We start from the raw sequence: 19,663 nt of genomic DNA on the forward strand, positions 1-19,663 counted from the left end.
TAACCCTAACCCTAACCCTAACCCTAACCCTAACCCTAACCCTAACCCTAACCCTAACCCTAACCCTAACCCTAACCCTAACCCTAACCCTAAGATTCTCCATCCAAGAATCGCCGAAACAGCCTCTTACACCGATTTTGGGTTTCTCAGGCGCACGACCCCTGACACAACTCTAATTAGTGCAGATTCTTGGCCGTTTTCTGGATCAAAAAATAACCTATTGTAACAACTTGAGCAAGTCCGTTGCAGATGGCAATTCAGAGACGTAAGATGAGCACCGGTGACGACGTGTGTCAGTAAAGGAGCTCCCAAAAACAGCTTGCAGGCAGCGAAACCAAGTGGCCCTCGTTCGTCGCTCAGACACTGAGCTTTCAGCAAAGATTGATCCTATACGTTGTCGTCACCGCTGTTCGGCTTAAGACGATGTCGCCTGTTTCTGTTTGCATCATGGCTAAAGGGTGCCCCGTTCGTCGCCGTCGCCCAACCGACTGGTACCGATCGTGAGATCGAAAGCGAGGCGAGCATGAATCACATACCTTACCTAGCCTTCCGAGAAGAGAGCCATGACGGCGTACGGATATCTCATCCCTCACGATCCATCCTCAGCATTATAAATATCTGATCAGATCCTCGAAGACCGCTCGTTTGTCTCTCTCGCATCTCTTTCCGAAAGCACGGTTCGCTATACTGAGTCACAGATTCTGTGGTGAGCTGGCGAACCGAGTCACGAGGTGTGCGCATCAGTATCGTCTGCATTCCTATTGCGGTGCTGTGACAGCAGGACCGAGGCCACTGCAGCTCTTGATGAGCAAAATAGGCGCAGCGTTGTTGCGCTCGCACCGTCCCGGAAGTGCAACGGAAGTCTCTTCGTTCCGGCAGGGCGATGAAATTCCGGCCGGGTTACGGAAGTTTGCCAATTCCGTAAAGGACGGTGGAAGTGCGTTCATTGCGTAAAGACCATGGCTAAGGGCTCCGTCCCGGAAGGACGACGAAGACCTGGAGCGACGCTGCGATTCCGGAGCGGGTTACACCGTTCCGGAAGTGCAACGGAAGCCTCTTCGTACCGGCAGGGCGATGAAATTCCGGCCGGGTTACGGAAGTTTGCCAATTCCGTAAAGGACGGTGGAAGTGCGTTCATTGCGTAAAGACCATGGCTAAGGGCTCCGTCCCGGAAGGACGACGAAGACCTGGAGCGACGCTGCGATTCCGGAGCGGGTTACACCGTTCCGGAAGTGCAACGGAAGCCTCTTCGTACCGGCAGGGGACTGGAATTCCGGCAGGGTTACGGAAGTTTGCCAATTCCGTAAAGGACAGTGGAAGCGCGTTCGTTGCGTGGCTACGGGCTCTGTTCGGGAAGGACGACGAAGTCCCCGAGCGACGGTGCAATTCCGGAGCGGGTTACAATGGTAGTGTCTGCTGCGGTGAGGAGCGCAGAGGACACGGCCAGATGGTGTAGGCCGGATGATGGCGAAAGCGAAGATGCGCTAATGTGGTGGAAATTGCACGAGCGCGCCAAATTCCGTCCCAATAATTCAACGCAGACCGGAATTCTAGTGCTATGCGGTTGTTCATAGCCGTTCGGAGTCTGACGTGGTGGGATAGTGCCGGAAATCGTGTCGAAAGCGGCGGAAAGTCCTTGCATTCATCTGTGTCTGGTTCCGTTTTATATTTTTCAATGAGCCAGCGGTGCTCGACCACTGACACGGCGCACGCTCCGGAGCTGACTCGAGTGTGACCCTGTCAAAACTCGGAGCGGAGCTGTCTGAGGCACGTGTGTTTGCTGTGCAATCCGAAGAGCATCATCGCCAACCTCGTACGGGTCCCTGGTCGGCTGTAGGTCCGCCTCGGCTGCAACGCTCTTTGCTCCTGTCTCCTTTCTTCCTTTCTAATGATTTCCTTTCCTTCTTCCTTTCTTTTTTAGGTCTTGGCAGCGTCCGTGGCTAATGGCGGCTGAGCAAGCCGTGCGACAAGCTGTGGTTGCCTGCGCTCGCTCGGTGACTTGCGGCTGCGTCTCGTCGAAACTGATCCGATTCGCAATGACTCGCAACTTGCGTCTTTTGGCGTCGAGTCATTTGGCATCGAGTCAGACGGACGTCAGACGGACGTCGTGTGCAGATTGATTCTCCAAGACTCGGAAATTTCTTTGATGCTCGGACGGGTGTAAGAACGTCGAGCAGTTTTGAAGAGAGAGAGGGGGGGGGGGGGGGTTGGTTTGGCTGCGGACGTCGAAGCCTTCGACAGTGTGGGCAAGGCTGACGGCGCGCAGGCGTTGCAATGCACACGGTCAGTGCGCAGATGACCTTGCTTCCAATGAACAGCGGCGAATGTTGGTTTTGAAACCATGGTCCTCAACGCTCGCAATGCTATGACGGCGTAGCATGATCACGTCGGGACCCGGTCAGGTCCGTCGGTGACTTTGGGTTTCTTGTTGCCTGTTTGAATTTCAAATTCGGCTTGTGGTCGCCGAAGCGGATGCGTCGATGGCGTCAATCCACACACCTGTCTCATCTGATGCTGTTCCGGGTTGGGCTTACGGCTGAGCATGGTCCGCCGAGCCAAAGCGACTCCGTCGTACTTCGGAGAACTCCACCCAGTGACGTCGGGAAAAAGGCAAGAATCACCGAACAGTTCGGCAATTGGTGCACCAAATTAGAGCTCTCGCTCATCCTGAAAAGCCATCTTGAGTCGGCTGTCCACTGTTGCGCTCAACACTCCCGACCACCATGTCTGCACGGCTATGGCTGCCGCGTTCGTTGCTCTATTCACTTTCTCGGACTGACCTTCCACGAGCCGCAGTCTTGGCCCCTCGCTCGCTGCGTCAATCTCGAACCAGTTCCACCATGGTATCGACCTCCGAACTCAGCTCGGCATCGGCATCGGCGTACACACCCTTTCTCGATTCCGCCTTCTATACCGGCGACGTATCCGACGACTGGACGTACAAGATCGCTAGCCAAGACCAGCTTGACCAGCTCTCGGAGGCCAGACAGATGCACCAAGCGTTGCCGCGACCGCTGCGAGTGCTCGTGCTGTACGGCTCCAATCGTCAGCGCTCGTTTTCCAAACTCATGTCGTTCGAGGCTGCCAGGATCCTCCATCACCTTGGCTGCGAAGTACGAGTTTTCGATCCTCACGGACTGCCGCTAAAGGATGACGACGACACCGTGCGCCCGTTCCTGTCCCCTACGTCGGATGGCCAAACGGTCGGGACGGATGCCCATCCCAAGGTGCAAGAATTGCGCCAGCTCGTCACATGGAGCGAGGCGCACTTTTGGTGCTCGCCCGAGCAGCATGGAAACCTTACCGGCATCATGAAGACCATGATCGACCACATCCCCCTCAGTCTCGGCAGCGTGCGTCCCACGCAGGGCAAGGTTCTGGCCGTCTCCCAGGTCAACGGCGGCTCGCAATCCTTCAACGCCGTCAATTCGCTACGCATCTTGGGTCGTTGGATGCGCATGTTCACCATCCCCAACCAGGCGTCTCTGCCCAAAGCATGGACCCAGTTCACTCCAGAAGGCCGAATGATGGATTCTTCCAATCGCGAACGCCTCGTCGATGTCGTCGAAGAGCTCGTCAAGGTCTCGTGCCTCTTCTACGGTCGCGACGACACCTTTGCGACTCGATGGAGCGAAAGAAAGGAAAAAGCACAGGTCGGTCGACTCCTCAGCCAAGCCGAGAAAGAACAAGCAAAAGGTTCCAATTGATCAACAGCACGTATCGCCAAAACGCGTCAGTACCAACATAGACCAGCCTCCGAGGCATTCGATAGCAGCAAGCACATCGTGATTGCCACCGTCGGCCTTGTCCGCTGAAAGACTAGGCAAAATGCATCTTGGGCGTTCGTGTCGCCGCTTGTGAGCGCAATGCTTGCAATTGAAGACGCACTGCGACACCAAGACAGAAGCTTTCACCGACGCGTACGGTGCCATCGCATGGCTGCTCTTCAGCGCCGCCTCGCCTGTAGTCGGCACCAAGTAGATCGACGTCGATCGATGCACGGCCAATTTGGCTCTTCCCTACCACGCCATGGGACTAGAGCTAGGGCGAAAGTGAAGCTCGCGTCTTCGAAACCGTCTCGCGAAGCGTCCCAGCATTGCCATTGTCTATGTCCTAACAAGCGTCGAGTCCAGTGCTCAACATGTCAAGCGAGTGAAACAAACAAGATGCACAGCGAAGCATGAGCGGGGGCCTATGGACTTGGCCCACGACCCTCGCTGATCAACATCACTGCCATTATCAAAGCTGTCGTGCCGTTGCGGGACTGACTCGCTTCCGCTGGCACCGACCACCAAATCCGCACCCACAAGTGTATCGCACTCGTGACATTTTCCGATCAGGAGCGTGTGGGTACAGAGCGGCCCAACTTGGCAAAGGTGTCTTGGACTTCCTGAGGATCCCGGAGCGAGGGGTCTTGTCCCATGAGGCGGCGGCTGAGGAAGCGGACCAAGCTGCGCGGAGCCAGTCGCAGACTGGCCACGGAAAGATTGTTGAAGTAGCCAGGTACGATCACTGACTTGTCGCGTGCGTCGAGAGCCGCTAAGGTGGTGGCGCAGACATGCTCCTTTGTACCCATTGGCACGATTACAGATTTCTCGTGGGCGCCGCCTTTGGTCCAGATCTCGGTCTTGGTTGCGCCGGGGCAGCTGACGACGATACGTAGATCGCTTGCCTCGTTGCGCTGCTCGGCATAGACACTTTCGGTGAGCGAGAGGACAAAGGCCTTGGAAGCGGCATAGAGAGCCATCGAGGGGATGGGCATGAAGCCGGACATGGACGAAATGTTGATGATGCCTGCCAGCGCATGGTTGGACTGCTTCTGCTGCTCGCCGAGCTTCTTGTGCTGCAGCTTGATCCGCTGCAAAAAGATGTGGAAGAGCTCGGTGAGCGCTACGATGTTGATCGCGACGAGGGACTGCACGTCCTTGTACTCCATGTCTTCAAAGGGACCGCCAAAGGCAACGCCGGCGTTGTTGATCAACAGAGCAACGTCCAGTTCGCGCGTCTTTTGGTCAAGCTCTTCAGCCGCTCCAGCAACAGAGAGGTCGATCGGAATCACTTTGCACTGCACCTGCTCGGACACTGTCTTGGCCACCGACTCCAGCTTGTTCACGCTACGCGCGGCCAGGATGACATTGTGCGTCTTGCGCTGTGCGAGTTGCAATGCAAATTCCTTGCCGAGCCCTTCGGATGCGCCGGTGATGATTGCCCAGGGGCGGTGAGAGTCGGATGTAGTAGTCATCGTGCAGATCAGTGATGTTTAGGAGGAGCGATGGTGTCGAGAGGAGCGTTACGTAGAGCGAAACCATCCCTTGCTCTTATGGATTCATGCTGGACTCCCCCGCACGGTAACTTATTTGCGAATCTCCGCGTGAGGTTACCACCTCCACCCCGGGATGTTCTTGAAAAGGCGAGCGGTCGCCGCCAGCCAGTCCCTTGTGTGGGCTAGTGCTCGACTGCTCGTTTGGCGGGGCTTCGGTCTGCCGTTCAAGCTTCGCAAGCACGGGTCGACCCAGTGAGCTGCTTTCGGCAAGCCGACTGTCGATGGTGGAGCGCGCGCATCGTTTCTCCGGCGGAACGATCCTCCTCCACACCGCCAGTGGATAGCCGCAACGATGGAAACTTCGAAACGACTTGCCGACGCTGAGCTGCATGTGTGGAGCGGGCCTGCCTCGTGCTTCAGATCCATCCGTTCCGCTCACTTCCACCATCAATGAAGATGACAGATCCGTCGACGCTGTTTCAGCCCTCGGACGCCAGCAGCAGCGTGCGCAAGCTGACGCACAACCCGGCGTCGTCGTGGCGCAGCTATGTATTCATGCACGTGCTGCTGCGAGCGGCAATCTGGCTTCGCCAACGACGAGCGCGCCAAGCTGGTGACGGCAACCTCCATCCGCCCGGCCCACAAGACTTTTCCGAGCTTCTGAAAGAGTACGAGACGGGCAAGAACAAGTATGCTCGACAGCACGGTGTGCGGCTGGACTGGTACCTGCCTGCGTCCGAGTCGGAGCTATTTGGCTCGATGTCTGGCTTCGACTGGAGTGCGATCCGGGTGCTTCGATTCCAGCCCAAAGCGGGCGCGACGAATGCGCAGCGCACGATCATCTACTTGAACGGCGGCGGGTTTGTACAGCCAGCGACGACGGCGCATAGCTACATGTGCAGCTTGCTGGCGCATCGTCTGAATGCCGTTGTCTACATGTTCCCCTACGAACTTGCGCCAGCCGGGATTGCTGCCAGCGAGCTGCCGCGACTGACGGCATTCTACCTTGCCATCTCGGCGCACGCTCGAAGCTTGGGTCACGAGATCATCGTTGCAGGCGACAGTGCGGGTGGTTCGATCGCATCCAGCATGCCACTGTGCATCCAGCGATTTGCACCTCTGCTTCTTGCCAAGCCAGCGCTATCGACGGAAGAGATCGGCAAATTGCAGCCAGATCAGTTGATCCTCCTTGCACCCGTGACCACATGCAATGTCACAGGAGACATTGTGGAGCATATGGATCGCATGCAGGCGCAAGACTGGTGGCTGGATCGAAAGCGGGTGCAGGAGCTCTGCAAGCTGTGGGTGGGATCGCAATCGGTGCAGGACACGGCTGTGGAGCAAGTGGCATCTGCCTCCGAAGTGGATGCTGCGGCTGAAAAATGGCGTCAAGTTCTGCCGTTGCAAGCCGATGATGCCATGCTGGACACGATCGCATCCTCGTCCCTGTTCGAGCTGCTGCAAGAGGCCAAGGTTCACGTCACTCTGTCGTGCGGCACATCAGATATTCTGTACGCCTGCGCCTACTACTTTGCCAAGCGATGCGAACAACACCAGGTCGACTGCACTTTCATCGAAGGCACGGGCGGCGTTCATGTGTATCCGATCTTGGGCTTCTTTATCGGCGATCCAGGGTGCATCAAGGGGTCGGATCTGGTGGTTCAGAGCGTGCTCAAGGCGAGTCGGTTCGAGTAATGTCATTTGGAAGGCCGTGATTGCCTGGCTGTGGGATGAGCTCTCGGCCAAGTCCGTGATTGACGGCAGAGCACGGCCGAGAACCCGACCGATGTATGGCCGTGCAATGCAGACGCCGCGTCGATGATTCGCTCGGTGTGCAAGACGGGCGTTGTTGTTTCGGAGAGCAAACGCTGCCAAGACCCGCGGATCTGCAAGAGCATAGAGTATCGACTGCAGGACCGATATGATGAACAGCAGGGTCCAATAGAATCTCTTTTTTTTTGCCGACCGAATGGGCTCTTTTTTGCCGAATTCGGATCGAAGATTCGGCGCACAGACGCTCAAATCTCGGGGCAAAATTATAAGATAAGGAGGGGGCGCCTCGATTGTTCTCTTCCTCAATCCATCTCAAGACGACGTCGAGTTGCAATAGCTGGAGACTGTACGATGGCAAGCTGGCTGAAGCTCGGTGGTAAGCGGCCTACGCTGCTGTTGCGATGCTGCGTGCTGATCGCAGCCGAGCTGGCGGTGAATGCGTTGCTGTGGATCGTAGCGGCGATCGTCTTTCGCCAACGCCCTCGCTTTCTGACGCTGTGCCTGTTGGCGTGGACACTGGGTTTGCGACATGGACTCGATGCGGACCACATCTCGGTGATCGACAATGCGACGCGACGGATCGTCTCGCTTAGCCATGCCGACTCTCTGCGGCCTCGACGTCCGGTGACGTGTGGACTTTGGTTCTCGCTGGGCCACTCGACGATTGTAGTGGCGGTGATCTGCGCAATTGCGATCAGCTTGGGCATTGTCGATCGGCTTGGAAAGGTCAGTTCGGTGGGCGGCGTGATTGGCGCAGCTGTGTCTGGCTCGACGTTGTTTCTGTTTGCGGTGGTTAACTCGGTGCTGCTGTACCAAAGCATTGCCGCATCGCGCAGGCAACGCAGCGCATCCTCTCGCAACACACAGCAAGCATCGACACCCAACGCAAGCCCCACCGACGAAGAAAAGCTGCCGACCAAGGCAATGGATGCGGACGAGGAGCCAAGGGACGACGGCAAGGCGGCCGACCACCGATTCCGAGGCATCTTTACGCGCATCGCCTATCCTCTGTTCCGACTGGTGGATCGACCGTACAAGCTGTATCCGGTGGGCGTGCTGTTTGGACTGGGCTTCGACACGGCGTCCTCGATCGCGCTCTTGGGCATTGCCGGCGCGACGAATACGCAGGTGCAGGATACCGATCTGGGTTCGGGGGACAACATTCTCCCTGCAAGTGCGACGCGACGATCGGATGCTTCGATTGTGCTTCTTGCGCTGCTGTTTACGGCAGGTATGACGCTGGTGGACAGTCTGGATTCGGTGCTGATGATCAACGCATATGCACCGGGCGAGCTGCTCGCACCTCGATCCGAGCATGATTCGGGTGGATGGAGATGGTGGAAGAGAGCTCGCTTCCTCGAAGATGCGTCTCAGGTCACTGGAGACAAGAGCAACGTCACGACGAGCAAGGTGGATGCCGAGGATGACTTGGATGCGACTTCGGAACGCGGCACCGGATCGATGCTGTCGCAGCTGTTGACGCTGCTGTCGATTTTGCTGGCGTTTGCGATTTCGATCATCACGCTCATGGGACTGATCGGGGAGAACTGCGATCGTTGCGCGAGGGCGGCGGCGAAGCAGGACGACACGCACGACGGCGGTTTGGAAGGACGATGGTGGCTCTTTTGGCAGCAGGCCAACGATGCGTCGGGCATCATTGGCGCGTGCATCGTGGGTGGCTTTGCGGCGATTCTCATCGTGTGGTACGCTGGCAGGGCCATCTTACGTCGCCACGCACGCCGCCACGCCCAAGCGCCGCCGCAATGAGTGCATTTCAATCCTACGATTCGCATCACATCCTTGACGTGTGCAGAGCCGGATCTCGGAGTCGTGCGCATGTTGGCCAGGATCCGAGATCCGAGGGCCGACTCTGAAGGAAGAGCGGATCTCGGCCTGCCAAGGTGTGCCAAGCCGGAGAGAGTGCGCTGAGCGAAGTTATCACTCGGAGCTTCCGAATTCACCACACGGGCTTGCAGACCAAAGAAAACCTCCGAAGCCAAAATGCTCCGGAGACAGGAGGAGAGCGCGCTGATGTTGCAATTGTTGGGGCCCGAATGCCGAAGCGGCTGTATGCAAGCATCTGCAGGGATCCGTTGCGATCCGCTCGCGTGGAATGTGTTATATGCTGATCAGCCGCAGAGTCTGTCTAGGAGCAACGGCAGTGCCAGCCAAGGCACCACCGGCAGACGGCTTTAGGATGGACATAAGCCAGGCTCGGACGGCTATTCCTCAGCGTTGGTTTCCGCGGAGGCTTGGAAGAAGAAAAAAAGTGTCAGCTGCGCTGATCATTTTGCAGTCGGGGCTCAACTCGCTCAGCTCGGCCGTGCCAAAATTCCAAGTTTTTTGGGTACAAGAGGAAAGATTTTCCCAAGTCGGTCCGGAAATGGTTGCCGGGGCCGGAAGAGCAAGAGCAAGAGGATACGAGAGTGCGATTGTGCCGCACAGAACCACGCGATTAAGTTGGGGCGCTGATTGAGTGGAGGCGCAAAGCAGGTCGGCATTTTTTGGTCCTTCCGTTCTGATTTGCGTTGTTACCACCACCACCACCCGCCGCCGATCTGCTTGGCTCGGCATTGACGCTGGACCCTGACACACTTTGCAATATATAGACGGGACCCGTTCTAGCTTGGCCTCGACTCGCCATCTTCACGACAAACAAAATGACGGCAGCACCCGCCGCCAAGCCTGCGGGCAGCGCGCTCAAAGTATCCACGCTCGCCCCCCTCGGTGCACTCACCGTCATGGTCTCGCCATGGGGATTCTCGACGCTCAAGGCGCTTCTGCTCGAGCCCATCCGCATCAACCCGCCTGTCTGGCTTCGTATCCTCCTCGGCCTCGTCGTGCTCGCCAACGTGCGTTCCACGCCGTTCGCCTGGCACATCCGCGTCCTCTATCCGGCATTCAAGGCCGTCTTCCGTGCACGCCCCTGGCTCTCGACGCCCGAGCCACACGCACTCACCCACGCCGCCATCAAGCCCCAGCTCAAGACCAGCAAACTCCCCCTCGGAAAGGACGTCTTCCTCGACACCTCCTCACACAACTTTGTCGCCACGCTCGACGAGTGCGACTGGAACGGTCACCTCTCCAACTCGTCCTACTCGCGCTCCCTCGACTACACCCGCATGGCCCACAATTCGCCCAGATTCCTCAAGCTCTACTATGACGGCGGCTGGGTCGCACTCGGTGGCTCGGCATTCAACTTCCACCGCGAGATCCCCTTGCTCGCTCGCTACACCATCCGCATGAGCCTCGAAGCCTGGGACGACAAGTGGCTCTACGTCGTCGGCAGATTCGTCGCCCCCGCCAAAGGTTCTGCAAAAAACGCCACAGCTTCGGCTCCCACCAACGCCGTCACCGAGATGCTGCAGCCGGGAGAACAGCTCTACTGCACCTCGATCTCGCGCTATGTCTGCAAGTCTGGCCGACGAACCATCCCGCCCTGGCTCGCCATCGCCACCTCCGGATACGGAACCCACGAGGCCACGCGCTCCAACTGGGAAAAAGCAGAGAAGCTCCGTGCCTACTACCTCGAAAAGGAAAAGAAGGCCTACCTCGCAAAGTCGGGCAAGAAATCCATCTCGGCCAAGGTCGAGGCAAAGCTCATCAAGAAGGCGGCGCTTCTGCGTCAGTACCGACTCGAGAGCGAGAGGCAAGGCACCGACGAAGAGGCCTGGATGAACAAGAGCTACTGGCAGTCCGACGAGTGGGAGACCCGTCGCAAGCAGGGCCTCGAGCGTCTCGGCGTCAGCGTCGGCATCCTTCCCCCACTGGAAAAGTAACCTCGCTCCCTTCAGCTTCACTCCTAGCATAATAGACACTAGACAACATCTGTATCGATAATTCTTGCATCTGTACATCAAATCAATGCGCCCTTGGCTGCAGGACTACGCCCAGGCGGCGCTGATCTCGTCGTACTGCGACTGGGTGAGTGGCTTGATGCTGCCGTGCTTGAGCTGCGTAGGCATGCCCGACGGGAAGCCGAGATCAGTGTAGCCGTACTGATCAATACCGTTGTCGGCGCTGTAGGGATAATAGCCTGCGGGAGAGCGGCCGTACTGGTCCAAAAACACAAACCACCTGTTGCTGGTATTCTCCTGGAAGTAGATCGGGGCTTCGGCCTGGTTGTTGTTGTCGACGTATTCGGTGGCGGAGCCAATGTCGACCCAAGGTCCCTGAATGCCCGAATTGCTCACCTGGCCGCGCACCTTGTATACGCTTTCGTCCTTGAAGAAGCGCACGTACTGGTTGGTGCCCGACGTGGGCCCTCGACCGATGGTGAGGTCAATCACGCCCACATTGTTGCCCAGGTCCATAAACACCTCGGGATCGGTAAAGGTGATGAAGTCGGTGGTGTAGGACGAGTAGATCTTGTCGTAGTCGGGCGTACCCGTGTGCGAAGCATCCGCATACTTGTTCGACGACCAGTACACCAGGAAACGCTGTTCGTCATCCAGCCAGATCGCTTCGGGTGCCCAAGCCATACGGAAAGTGTCGGGCACCACCTCAACCAGCCTCGAAGGCTTCCACTTTGTCAAACTCGCGCCCTCGGATTCCCAAACCACAAGGCTGCGGCTGAGGAAGGGGCTGCTGAACCCGCCGACGGCAGTCTGGTTGAGGTCGGTAGCAATGATGTAGTGCTGCGACTCGTCACCTTTGCTCACCAGATACATGTCGCGCACGCCCTTGGTGCCCACCGTCGAGGTGAGCAGAGGCGCTCCACCGTTGAGCGGCTTGTACGACAGCGCATCGTTGCCGTTGGACAAATGTCCGAATACCTGCTCGCCTGCAGGGTAGGTGGTGTAGACCCCCGGCTCCTTGTAGTCGTCGTAAAAGTGGATGAACAGATATCCGACCTTGTCCGAGGCGCGCTTCATCAGCGAGGGCACGCTAGACACGGGCCGCGAGGCGGCAAAGGCGGCCAGGCACAGCTGGACCAGCAGTAGCAGCTTCACTTGCACGCTCAGCATCTTGAAGGCGGGGGTATGGCAGCTTGGAGACTGGGGTGGGGACGGTGTTGTGAGCACGGCCAAAGCTCGACCGCCATTCCGACGTCCCTTTTATGGGTTCGACCACGCTCGAGATGGGCTTCATTTGCGACGCATCTCATAGACCGCAGAAGGATGGCCAGTCTCGGAGATCTCTTCCCGGATCCCACTTGCGGATTCGAGTGGGACACCCACGGTGCCCACAGACGCCGTCCGACTCCTGGTGGTCCTGCCATGTGGGTAGCATGTTCATTTGCGGACGTCGTCGGCCATCTCAATGAGCACGCCCAGCGTTGTTTGGCAGCAGCGGAGCTCGGAAATCTCGATAACCCCGCTCACGCCAACAAGCGGCCTTGGTCAAGAAGGCATTCTGGGGTGCGTCGGCGATTGTGGGGTAAGTGGGGCCACTAGCGAGCTCGGCTGGAAATCTTTTGCCAATGGTCGAGGGGCGCTAAAAGGCGAGCCGACATCATCGCGCCTCGAGGGCAAATGGGCTCGGCAGCGCACTTGGCATCGACACAGGCGGTCTAGGAGATGTCCGACATTGCCGAGCCCCTTGAAGCTGCTGACCGTAGAAGAGGTGTGAGAGAGAGAGAGGGAGAGCACAAGTGGGTAGATTCCCGATGTGACAGGTGCAATCGCCGATAGTGCCTCGCCAGCCGGGCCGATGGACGGCGATTTGGTCGGCACGGAAGAACCGTCATCCCTGTGCGACCCTTCGAAGCGGAAAAGAAGGAAGGGGGTTTAGCCGTCGGAAGAATCGCCTCAACAAGGCGGGGAAGCGCTTCACTTTTAGCCTGGCTCGTTCGCACGTCAGGAGAGTTACCCCTGCAGGGTCCTCGACTTGAAGTGTGCTGCAACGCATGACAGGCTCCGGTGACTATTTGAGGACGAGCTCGTGATCGCTCATCAACCGCTCCCTCTTACCCACCAAGCTCAAGGAAACGAACCATGTCGCAGATCAAGTATCAGAGAGGCTTTGGCAACCACTTCACCTCCGAGGCAAAGCCAGACACGCTGCCCAAGTTTGGCCACTCGCCCCAAAAGGTCAACCACGGCCTCTACGCCGAGCAGCTCAGCGGCACTGCCTTCACTGCGCCTAGGGCCAAGAACCAGCGAGCCTGGCTCTACCGCATCCGTCCTTCGGTCAACCACGAGCCCTTTCGCAGCTACGAACAGAATCGTGTGCTGGGCTCGTTCCATGCCCACTCGCCTGACATCCATGCCACGCCGCAGCAGCTCCGCTGGGATCCGCTCGTGGAGAATGTCGGCGCGGATGTCGACTTTGTAGATGGCATGGTCACGCTCGCCGGTGCTGGCGACACGCAGCTCAAGAACGGCATTGCCATCCACACCTACACTGCCTCCAAGTCGATGGGCCGTCGAAGCTTCTACAATTCCGATGGCGATCTGCTGATCGTGCCGCAGCGCGTGCCGCTGCTCCTCCGCACCGAGTTCGGTCTGCTCCACGTTCCGCCGCTCCACATCGCCGTCGTGCAGCGTGGCATCAAGTTCTCGGTCGACTTTGACCCTGCCGACTCTGTGTCCGCATCCAACCCTGCATTCGGCTACATTTGCGAGACGTTCAAGGGCCACTTTGAGCTTCCCGACCTCGGACCCATTGGTGCCAACGGTCTGGCCAATCCGGAAGATTTCGAGACGCCCACAGCGCTGTACGAAGACGCTTCGGAGGACTGGACGGTGATCAACAAGTTTATGGGTCGATTCTTCTGCTACAACCAGTCGCACTCGCCGTACGACGTGGTGGCCTTCTCGGGCAACTACATCCCCTACCGTTACGATCTGACCAAGTTCAACACGATCGGCTCGATTTCCTACGACCATCCGGACCCGAGCATCTTTACCGTGCTCACTTGTCCCACCGATACGCACGGCACGGCCGTGTGCGATTTCGTCATCTTTCCACCGCGATGGCTTGTGGCCGATGACACCTTCCGCCCGCCCTACTTCCACCGCAACTGCATGTCCGAATTCATGGGCAATATTGTGGGTGTCTACGATGCCAAAGCGACGGGATTCGTGCCTGGTGGAGCGAGCTTGCACAATATGAACTCGGCACATGGTCCCGATGCAGAGACGTTCGAAAAGGCATCCAATGCGCCACTCAAGCCAGCCAAAGTCGGCGAGGGCAGCATGAGCTTTATGTTCGAATCCGCCTATCAGCTGGCCACCACCAAATATGCCATCGAGTAAGTCGTCGTCGCCGTTGCCTCGGCCACTTTGATCCGAGCCCCATTGCTGACGCCCCAAATTCTCATTCTCTGCTTCTGCTTACGATCGACGCCCAACGCTACAGGGAGAGCGGCAAGGTGCAGCAAGATTATTGGAAGGCGTGGGCTGATCTCAAAAAGAACTTCCAAGGATAAGTCGACGACGACCTACAAGCCTGGTTTCGACACTTGCAATTCCAGATCCGATTCAGAATGCAGACGTACAGCGACTGTGCTGACAAGGAGACTGCTTAGGCGGCGTGCACCTCGCGATGGTGGTGCCTAAGCTCGACAAAGTGGCGGGTCTTATCCATGGCCACGTCAGCGGCCTTGCCCACTGCGCCCATCGTCTTCTGCGCAATGCCACCCGACTGAGGAGCGGCGGGGTGAGGTCGAGTGGGCGCCAGCTCACGCGCGCGCAGGAAGTCGTTAACCGCCTTGGCCTGGTCGTTGTCGCTAAGCGCCTCGACCAGGCGCGGCAGCTGCTCCTTTTCTTCTTCCTATCGTGTCGTCAAAACAAAGTGTGTGTGAGTGTCGTATGCAGCGAAGCGGTGTGTGTGAGAAAAGGTACATACGTCGGCGTGGCGGAGGAAGAGCTCGCATGCCTCGACGACGCGCTTGGCATACTCGTCCAGACCGACGGTCGAGATGCCGTGCGAGTCGAGGTTGGCCATGAGCTGCTTGACCTGCTGATGCTCGTTGCGGTCCTGCTCGGCAGTAGAGTGCATACCGTGCTGGTCCATCATCGTGTAGATCGACATTTCCTACCCTCCCGAATCCAGAAGACGACAAGTCAGACGGAAAGCTTCTTGGGTGTCGCTTCAAATGGACGCACCTCGGCATCCGAGTGGACGGCAGCTTCGTGAATGATCGTATTGGCGACTGTATAATGCAAGCAGTCAGTAAGTCAGCAGGCAAAATCCCGAGCTCGTAGTGGGTCTTACTGTCGGTGCAGAGCGCGTCGTTGCGCTTCTGATGGGCATCCTTGAATCGATCAAGCAGGTCGCGCATGTTGTCGTGATCGACCTGCATCCCACCAAGACATCCAGCGTCAGTGCCAGTGCTTGTGCGGCTGCGCGTAGCGACTCACCTTGATTTCGTTGATCAGGTTGAGGTTCGACATGGCGGCGGTGACGATGGTTCGTCGGATTGCAATGCGAAAGCTGTAGGGAGGCAGAGTGGTGCGTGCGAGAGTAAGACGAGTGTTGCGAGTAGCAATACTACGAAGGGCCAAGTCAGATGGTGAGATGGCGATGTGGGAGGGGTCCGGGTTGGAGAGCGACAGTCGAGGTGCGATTATATACAGCAAGGCCTTGGCCCTAGCTGTCTGCTTCAAGGAGCGCCATGGCTAGTCCGGGGCAAGGAAGCAAGAGAACAAAGCTGACAGAACGACGAAAGAGGTCCTGAGGCTGTTGGCCGGTGTCTGGCACGGCGACGTCTTTGGCAACAATGCTCAGCGTAAGAGACGCTCAACCAATCACAGCGCTTGAGTTGGCAATCCGACGGCAGCGCAGTTGATCCGGGAAAGAGAGCCGCGAAGCTGGCAGCATGCGAATGTGGCTAGGCATCCCTCGTGCCCCATGATCGGTGCGAAGTCATCATCGCCTCGTATCGTCAAGCTGCCAGCTCGTCGCTGCTTCTTCGACGGCCGGTGTACTCATGGGCTCGGCGCTGAGTGGCATCGCTGCGGTCGCGTGACTCGGTCAGCCGTTGCTGCGATGGACGCACGCGAGCGTCGTCGAGTGACAAAGGCGTTGCGCACCGTGGCGCTGGACCCTGAGTCACTTTTGTCGTTGCAGCCGCGCGTGCTCAGTCATGCCTCACACATCCGCGATGGAGGCAGGGACGGCGAGTGACGGCGGCGCAATTGCAAGCGCGTGTGAAGCGGGTACAGTTGCATCTGACACGTGCGAGTGCGACAGTCAGCATCGCTCACGAATGAGCAAGAGGCAGCTCAAGCTCGGCCGGACAGTGTTCTGGCCGAGCGTCGAATTCAGGGTCCAACGGTCGAGTTGGTGGCAGTTGGGGCTCCAGCAGGAAGATCTCACACAATCCGCCCCGCACCGTCGATTCGGCAAAACCAAATCACGGACGCCGCCATCCATGCTCCGCAATCCACCTCGTGCCAAGTCCTTCCTTCTCTCACACTCGCACTCACCCGCAGCACCACCAGCCGACTTGGCGCTGCGTCGCTCGTAGGATGTTGTGGTGAGACCAACTTCGATCTCAATGCCATGTTTGACCGCCCTCGCCGGCGCTCTCCAACTCAGCAGCATCGACCTTCCGCTCATCCGGCTCGACATGCCGCGCAAGAAGCCCGACGACTACGAACGTGTGCGTGGCTCCAAGGCCTGTACCTTCTGCTCGCGACGCAAGATCAAGTGCAACGGCCTCGAGCCTTGCTCGGCCTGCGATGCTCGCTCCATCCAGTGCGCCTATCCACGAGCCAAGAAACGAGGGCCTCCGTCCAAACTCGAACGTCAACGCAAGCAGCACCTAGACACCGAGGCCTCGCCCTCCGAGTCGCCATCTTCACCGTCGAGCTCCATCTCTCAACATCATCAGGCTGCCACCGAACAGCCAAGCACGCAAGGCAAACGCGCCCGCTTCGAGCCGTTCGATCGTCACGCCCATGGCGGTGCTTCTCCTCGCTTCAAATCCGCGCTCGAGAGCCTGGCCGACATGGCGCAGATCTCGACAGCACCGTCGCCGCGGCGAGAGCCTTCGACGTTCGCGTTCGACGCCTTTGCTCTGACGGCTTCGCTCGGATCGCAGCCCAGCACCAGCAGCGCATACTCGCCCTTCTCGAGTCATGGTCAGCACGCTTCGATGCCGTCCACAGCCAGGTCCGACCTCGCCCCGCCAGTGTTGGGCGACCGTACCTTTGACGCTGATAGCAGCAGCCTCAGCTTCCAGCCCACCACTGTCTCGTTCGATGTCGACGCAGACGCTCCGTCGCAGATGCAGAGTCCGGTGTACGAGCTCAGCACGCAGGTCGTCGACCAGCTCCTCACCATCTACCAGTACTTTGTCCACCTGCACTGGCCGATCATCTATCTGCCTTCGCTCAGCAGTCTGCGTGTCTTGGCGCAGTCTCATCCGCTGCTTTTCAATGCGGTCCTCGCCGTGGCAGCAGGCACACAAGATAGTTGCGATTCCGCCTCGCAACACACTCATTTTGGCGTCGCCAGTTCGTCGGTGCCGTCTCCCTATGTATGCCCGCCGGGAACAGCCTCGAAGCTGGTGCGATATCTCAAGCAGCACGTCAAGTCGCATCATATGGCGCGAGACATCGAGACTGTGCAAGTGCTCATCTTGCTGGCGCTGGTGGAAATCGGCGGGGGCCAGTCATCGGACGCGCATCTGCACGCGACGATGGCCTGCACCTACGCCATCGATCTGGGTCTGCATCGGCATTCTGCAGCACTGTCATCGGACCAGTCGGCTGGTCGTGCCCAGGAGCGCTCAAGAGTGCTGTGGGGCTGCTACGTTCTGGACAAGACGCTGGCCGCCGCACTCGAACGTCCGATGATGCTGCGAGCCAGCGACATCGAGGTGGAGTTGCCCTCGACGGACGAGAGGGACGAGTACGACATCTTTGTCAACGATCAGTCGCGCCACTTTGTCGCTCCGGACAGGGCGGCGGGTATGGCCGATGTGAAGTGCCGATGCATCTCGTCCTTCCGCGCTTCTTGTGAACTCATGATGATCCTCGAGCGCATCCTTGTCGACATCTACAGCCCCAAAGCTCGACGAGCACGTTCTGATGGACATTGCGAGTCGTACCTGCTCGCAGTTGTCGAGATCGACGGGGTGCTCCGGTCTTGGAGGCAGCATCTGTCGTCGCATTTGCAGTGGTCGTCGGCGGACAGCGGTGGTGCATGTCTGTCGTCTTCGCTCTTCCGAGGCAAACACCGGGTCAGTCAGCCGCAAGGCGAACGCCACGCTCAAGACAACGTCCCGCCCCAGGTGCTCACGATGCGCGCGTGGTACTCGGCGTGCATGCTTCTCCTGCATCGACCGAGGCTCGCGCTCGATCAGAGTGTGAGGACGAAAATCTTCCCATTGCCATCCGACGGCACGGTAACACCAAAGTCGCCGCCTCGAACATCGGCACAAGATGCCTCTTCGGACGACAGCGCAAGAAAAGCCACGACAGGCGCTTCCGCAGACACGTCGGCCAAGAGCAAGCAGAAAGACGTGCTTGCGATCTCGGGCTCGAAGCTCGTGCGAGCCGCTGCGACCGAGATCTGCAACCTGCTGCCCAAGTACCGATCGACATTCAGCGTTCGGCGCATCCCATCCTCGTGGGTCTATCTCATCTTCCAAAGCGCCGTGATCCACTCGAGCTTTCTCGAGCGCGACGAACCCAGTTCAGCTTTCGATGGCGAAGCGCTAGAGGCCCACGAGGATCGAGACGGGGCCGAAACCGCAAGCAAGCGGCGGTCGAACGACAGCAAGCGCCTCTTCCAGCAATGCATTCGGAGTCTGGAGCAAATGTCGCTGACATGGAGAGGCGCGAGCCATCACGTTGCCACTCTGCGACGAGTAGCGCAGTCGTTCCGCATCACGCGGCCCTCGACGCCCACACCTGCGCAGGAGCTGCTCTTCGACCCGCCGAACATGCTTGTCGGTAGCGGTCCCAGCCAGGCTCCGGCAAACGTTGGTCTGGCATCTTTCGACATCTCAGACGCGGTACCCAACCCAACATCGGTCTCAATGCCGGCAACCATGACCCCCACAGAAATGCTGGCTGGGCCTGGGGGTGGGGCACAGACCGGCAATACAGCAGCGACCCTCGACTGGCCGGACTTTTGGAACCAGATGCCCGCGTCGAGCGAGGACGTGTGGGTGTGGCAGCAGTTCATCAACGCCTTTGGCAACGCTGCAGCCTAGAAGCGCCTGTCTTGTCTCGCCTCGTCGGTCACACGAAATGACATGGCAAGCGGCAGAGCGGTTAATCACCCCACACCCCCGGGTTTTGAGCGGCGAATTTCATATCCAGTAGGATGGCCCGCGGTAGAATCGCGGAACGAGTGCGGGGAATTCGGTGTCCTTCTAGGTTGCACCGGGGATTTAGCCGTTAGTGCGACGCACCCCTCGCCAGATCTTGGCATGCCTCGCACAGTGTTCTGCACAGAAAAAGACACATGACTGCATCCAGCATCACTATGCGCAGGACATAATGTCCGATGATTGAAAAAATCTGTGAGATAGAGACTGCACCACGACATCGATGCGACCAGAATAGCGAGGGAGGCGGTGGGAAGGCAGGACGGGCCGTTTAAACCTTGGCAGCGATAGGCAAGGGCTGCTCATCGCTCGCCGGCAAAAGCAAACTGCCGCCAAAAGCCTCTTTGGCTGGCATGAATTTCGATGGAAGGCACGGACTGCGAAATTGCGGAGGGCGG

The 19,663-nt window shown here is 58.5% G+C and overlaps 10 protein-coding genes across 10 annotated transcripts; 6 read left to right on the forward strand and 4 right to left on the reverse strand.

Moving 5' to 3' along the window:
• Positions 1-758: 758 nt before the first annotated feature.
• PAN0_007d3076 (uncharacterized protein) lies at positions 759-1,138 on the reverse strand (the record flags this gene model as incomplete). Its single annotated transcript, XM_014801161.1, has 2 exons — positions 759-963; positions 1,065-1,138. The coding sequence occupies 2 exons, from the start codon at positions 1,136-1,138 to the stop codon at positions 759-761; spliced, it is 279 nt and encodes a 92-aa protein (XP_014656647.1).
• Positions 1,139-2,840: 1,702 nt separating this feature from the next.
• On the forward strand, positions 2,841-3,707 carry PAN0_007c3077 (arsenate resistance ArsH; the record flags this gene model as incomplete). Its single annotated transcript, XM_014801162.1, has 1 exon — positions 2,841-3,707. One exon carries the CDS (start codon positions 2,841-2,843, stop codon positions 3,705-3,707), a length of 867 nt encoding a protein of 288 aa, XP_014656648.1.
• Positions 3,708-3,819: 112 nt separating this feature from the next.
• On the reverse strand, positions 3,820-5,242 carry PAN0_007d3078 (oxidoreductase; the record flags this gene model as incomplete). Its single annotated transcript, XM_014801163.1, has 2 exons — positions 3,820-4,035; positions 4,355-5,242. 2 exons carry the CDS (start codon positions 5,240-5,242, stop codon positions 3,820-3,822), a joined length of 1,104 nt encoding a protein of 367 aa, XP_014656649.1.
• A 471-nt stretch (positions 5,243-5,713) lies between these two features.
• On the forward strand, positions 5,714-6,958 carry PAN0_007c3079 (esterase; the record flags this gene model as incomplete). Its single annotated transcript, XM_014801164.1, has 1 exon — positions 5,714-6,958. The coding sequence occupies one exon, from the start codon at positions 5,714-5,716 to the stop codon at positions 6,956-6,958; it is 1,245 nt and encodes a 414-aa protein (XP_014656650.1).
• Positions 6,959-7,387: 429 nt separating this feature from the next.
• Positions 7,388-8,803, forward strand: PAN0_007c3080 (nicO-domain-containing protein; the record flags this gene model as incomplete). The annotated part of the gene is made up of 1 exon (XM_014801165.1): positions 7,388-8,803. The coding sequence occupies one exon, from the start codon at positions 7,388-7,390 to the stop codon at positions 8,801-8,803; it is 1,416 nt and encodes a 471-aa protein (XP_014656651.1).
• An 893-nt stretch (positions 8,804-9,696) lies between these two features.
• Positions 9,697-10,815, forward strand: PAN0_007c3081 (uncharacterized protein; the record flags this gene model as incomplete). The annotated part of the gene is made up of 1 exon (XM_014801166.1): positions 9,697-10,815. The coding sequence occupies one exon, from the start codon at positions 9,697-9,699 to the stop codon at positions 10,813-10,815; it is 1,119 nt and encodes a 372-aa protein (XP_014656652.1).
• A 105-nt stretch (positions 10,816-10,920) lies between these two features.
• On the reverse strand, positions 10,921-12,003 carry PAN0_007d3082 (glycoside hydrolase family 43; the record flags this gene model as incomplete). The annotated part of the gene is made up of 1 exon (XM_014801167.1): positions 10,921-12,003. One exon carries the CDS (start codon positions 12,001-12,003, stop codon positions 10,921-10,923), a length of 1,083 nt encoding a protein of 360 aa, XP_014656653.1.
• Positions 12,004-12,972: 969 nt separating this feature from the next.
• On the forward strand, positions 12,973-14,408 carry PAN0_007c3083 (homogentisate 1,2-dioxygenase family protein; the record flags this gene model as incomplete). The annotated part of the gene is made up of 2 exons (XM_014801168.1): positions 12,973-14,231; positions 14,339-14,408. The coding sequence occupies 2 exons, from the start codon at positions 12,973-12,975 to the stop codon at positions 14,406-14,408; spliced, it is 1,329 nt and encodes a 442-aa protein (XP_014656654.1).
• Positions 14,409-14,503: 95 nt separating this feature from the next.
• PAN0_007d3084 (cation-binding protein) lies at positions 14,504-15,934 on the reverse strand (the record flags this gene model as incomplete). The annotated part of the gene is made up of 6 exons (XM_014801169.1): positions 14,504-14,752; positions 14,828-15,016; positions 15,088-15,134; positions 15,197-15,278; positions 15,343-15,575; positions 15,910-15,934. The coding sequence occupies 6 exons, from the start codon at positions 15,932-15,934 to the stop codon at positions 14,504-14,506; spliced, it is 825 nt and encodes a 274-aa protein (XP_014656655.1).
• A 547-nt stretch (positions 15,935-16,481) lies between these two features.
• On the forward strand, positions 16,482-19,148 carry PAN0_007c3085 (uncharacterized protein; the record flags this gene model as incomplete). The annotated part of the gene is made up of 1 exon (XM_014801170.1): positions 16,482-19,148. The coding sequence occupies one exon, from the start codon at positions 16,482-16,484 to the stop codon at positions 19,146-19,148; it is 2,667 nt and encodes an 888-aa protein (XP_014656656.1).
• Positions 19,149-19,663: the final 515 nt, after the last annotated feature.

This window comes from Moesziomyces antarcticus (assembly GCF_000747765.1).
Source record: "Moesziomyces antarcticus DNA, scaffold: scaffold_v10007, strain JCM 10317, whole genome shotgun sequence".
Classification (NCBI taxonomy): Eukaryota; Fungi; Basidiomycota; class Ustilaginomycetes; order Ustilaginales; family Ustilaginaceae; genus Moesziomyces; species Moesziomyces antarcticus.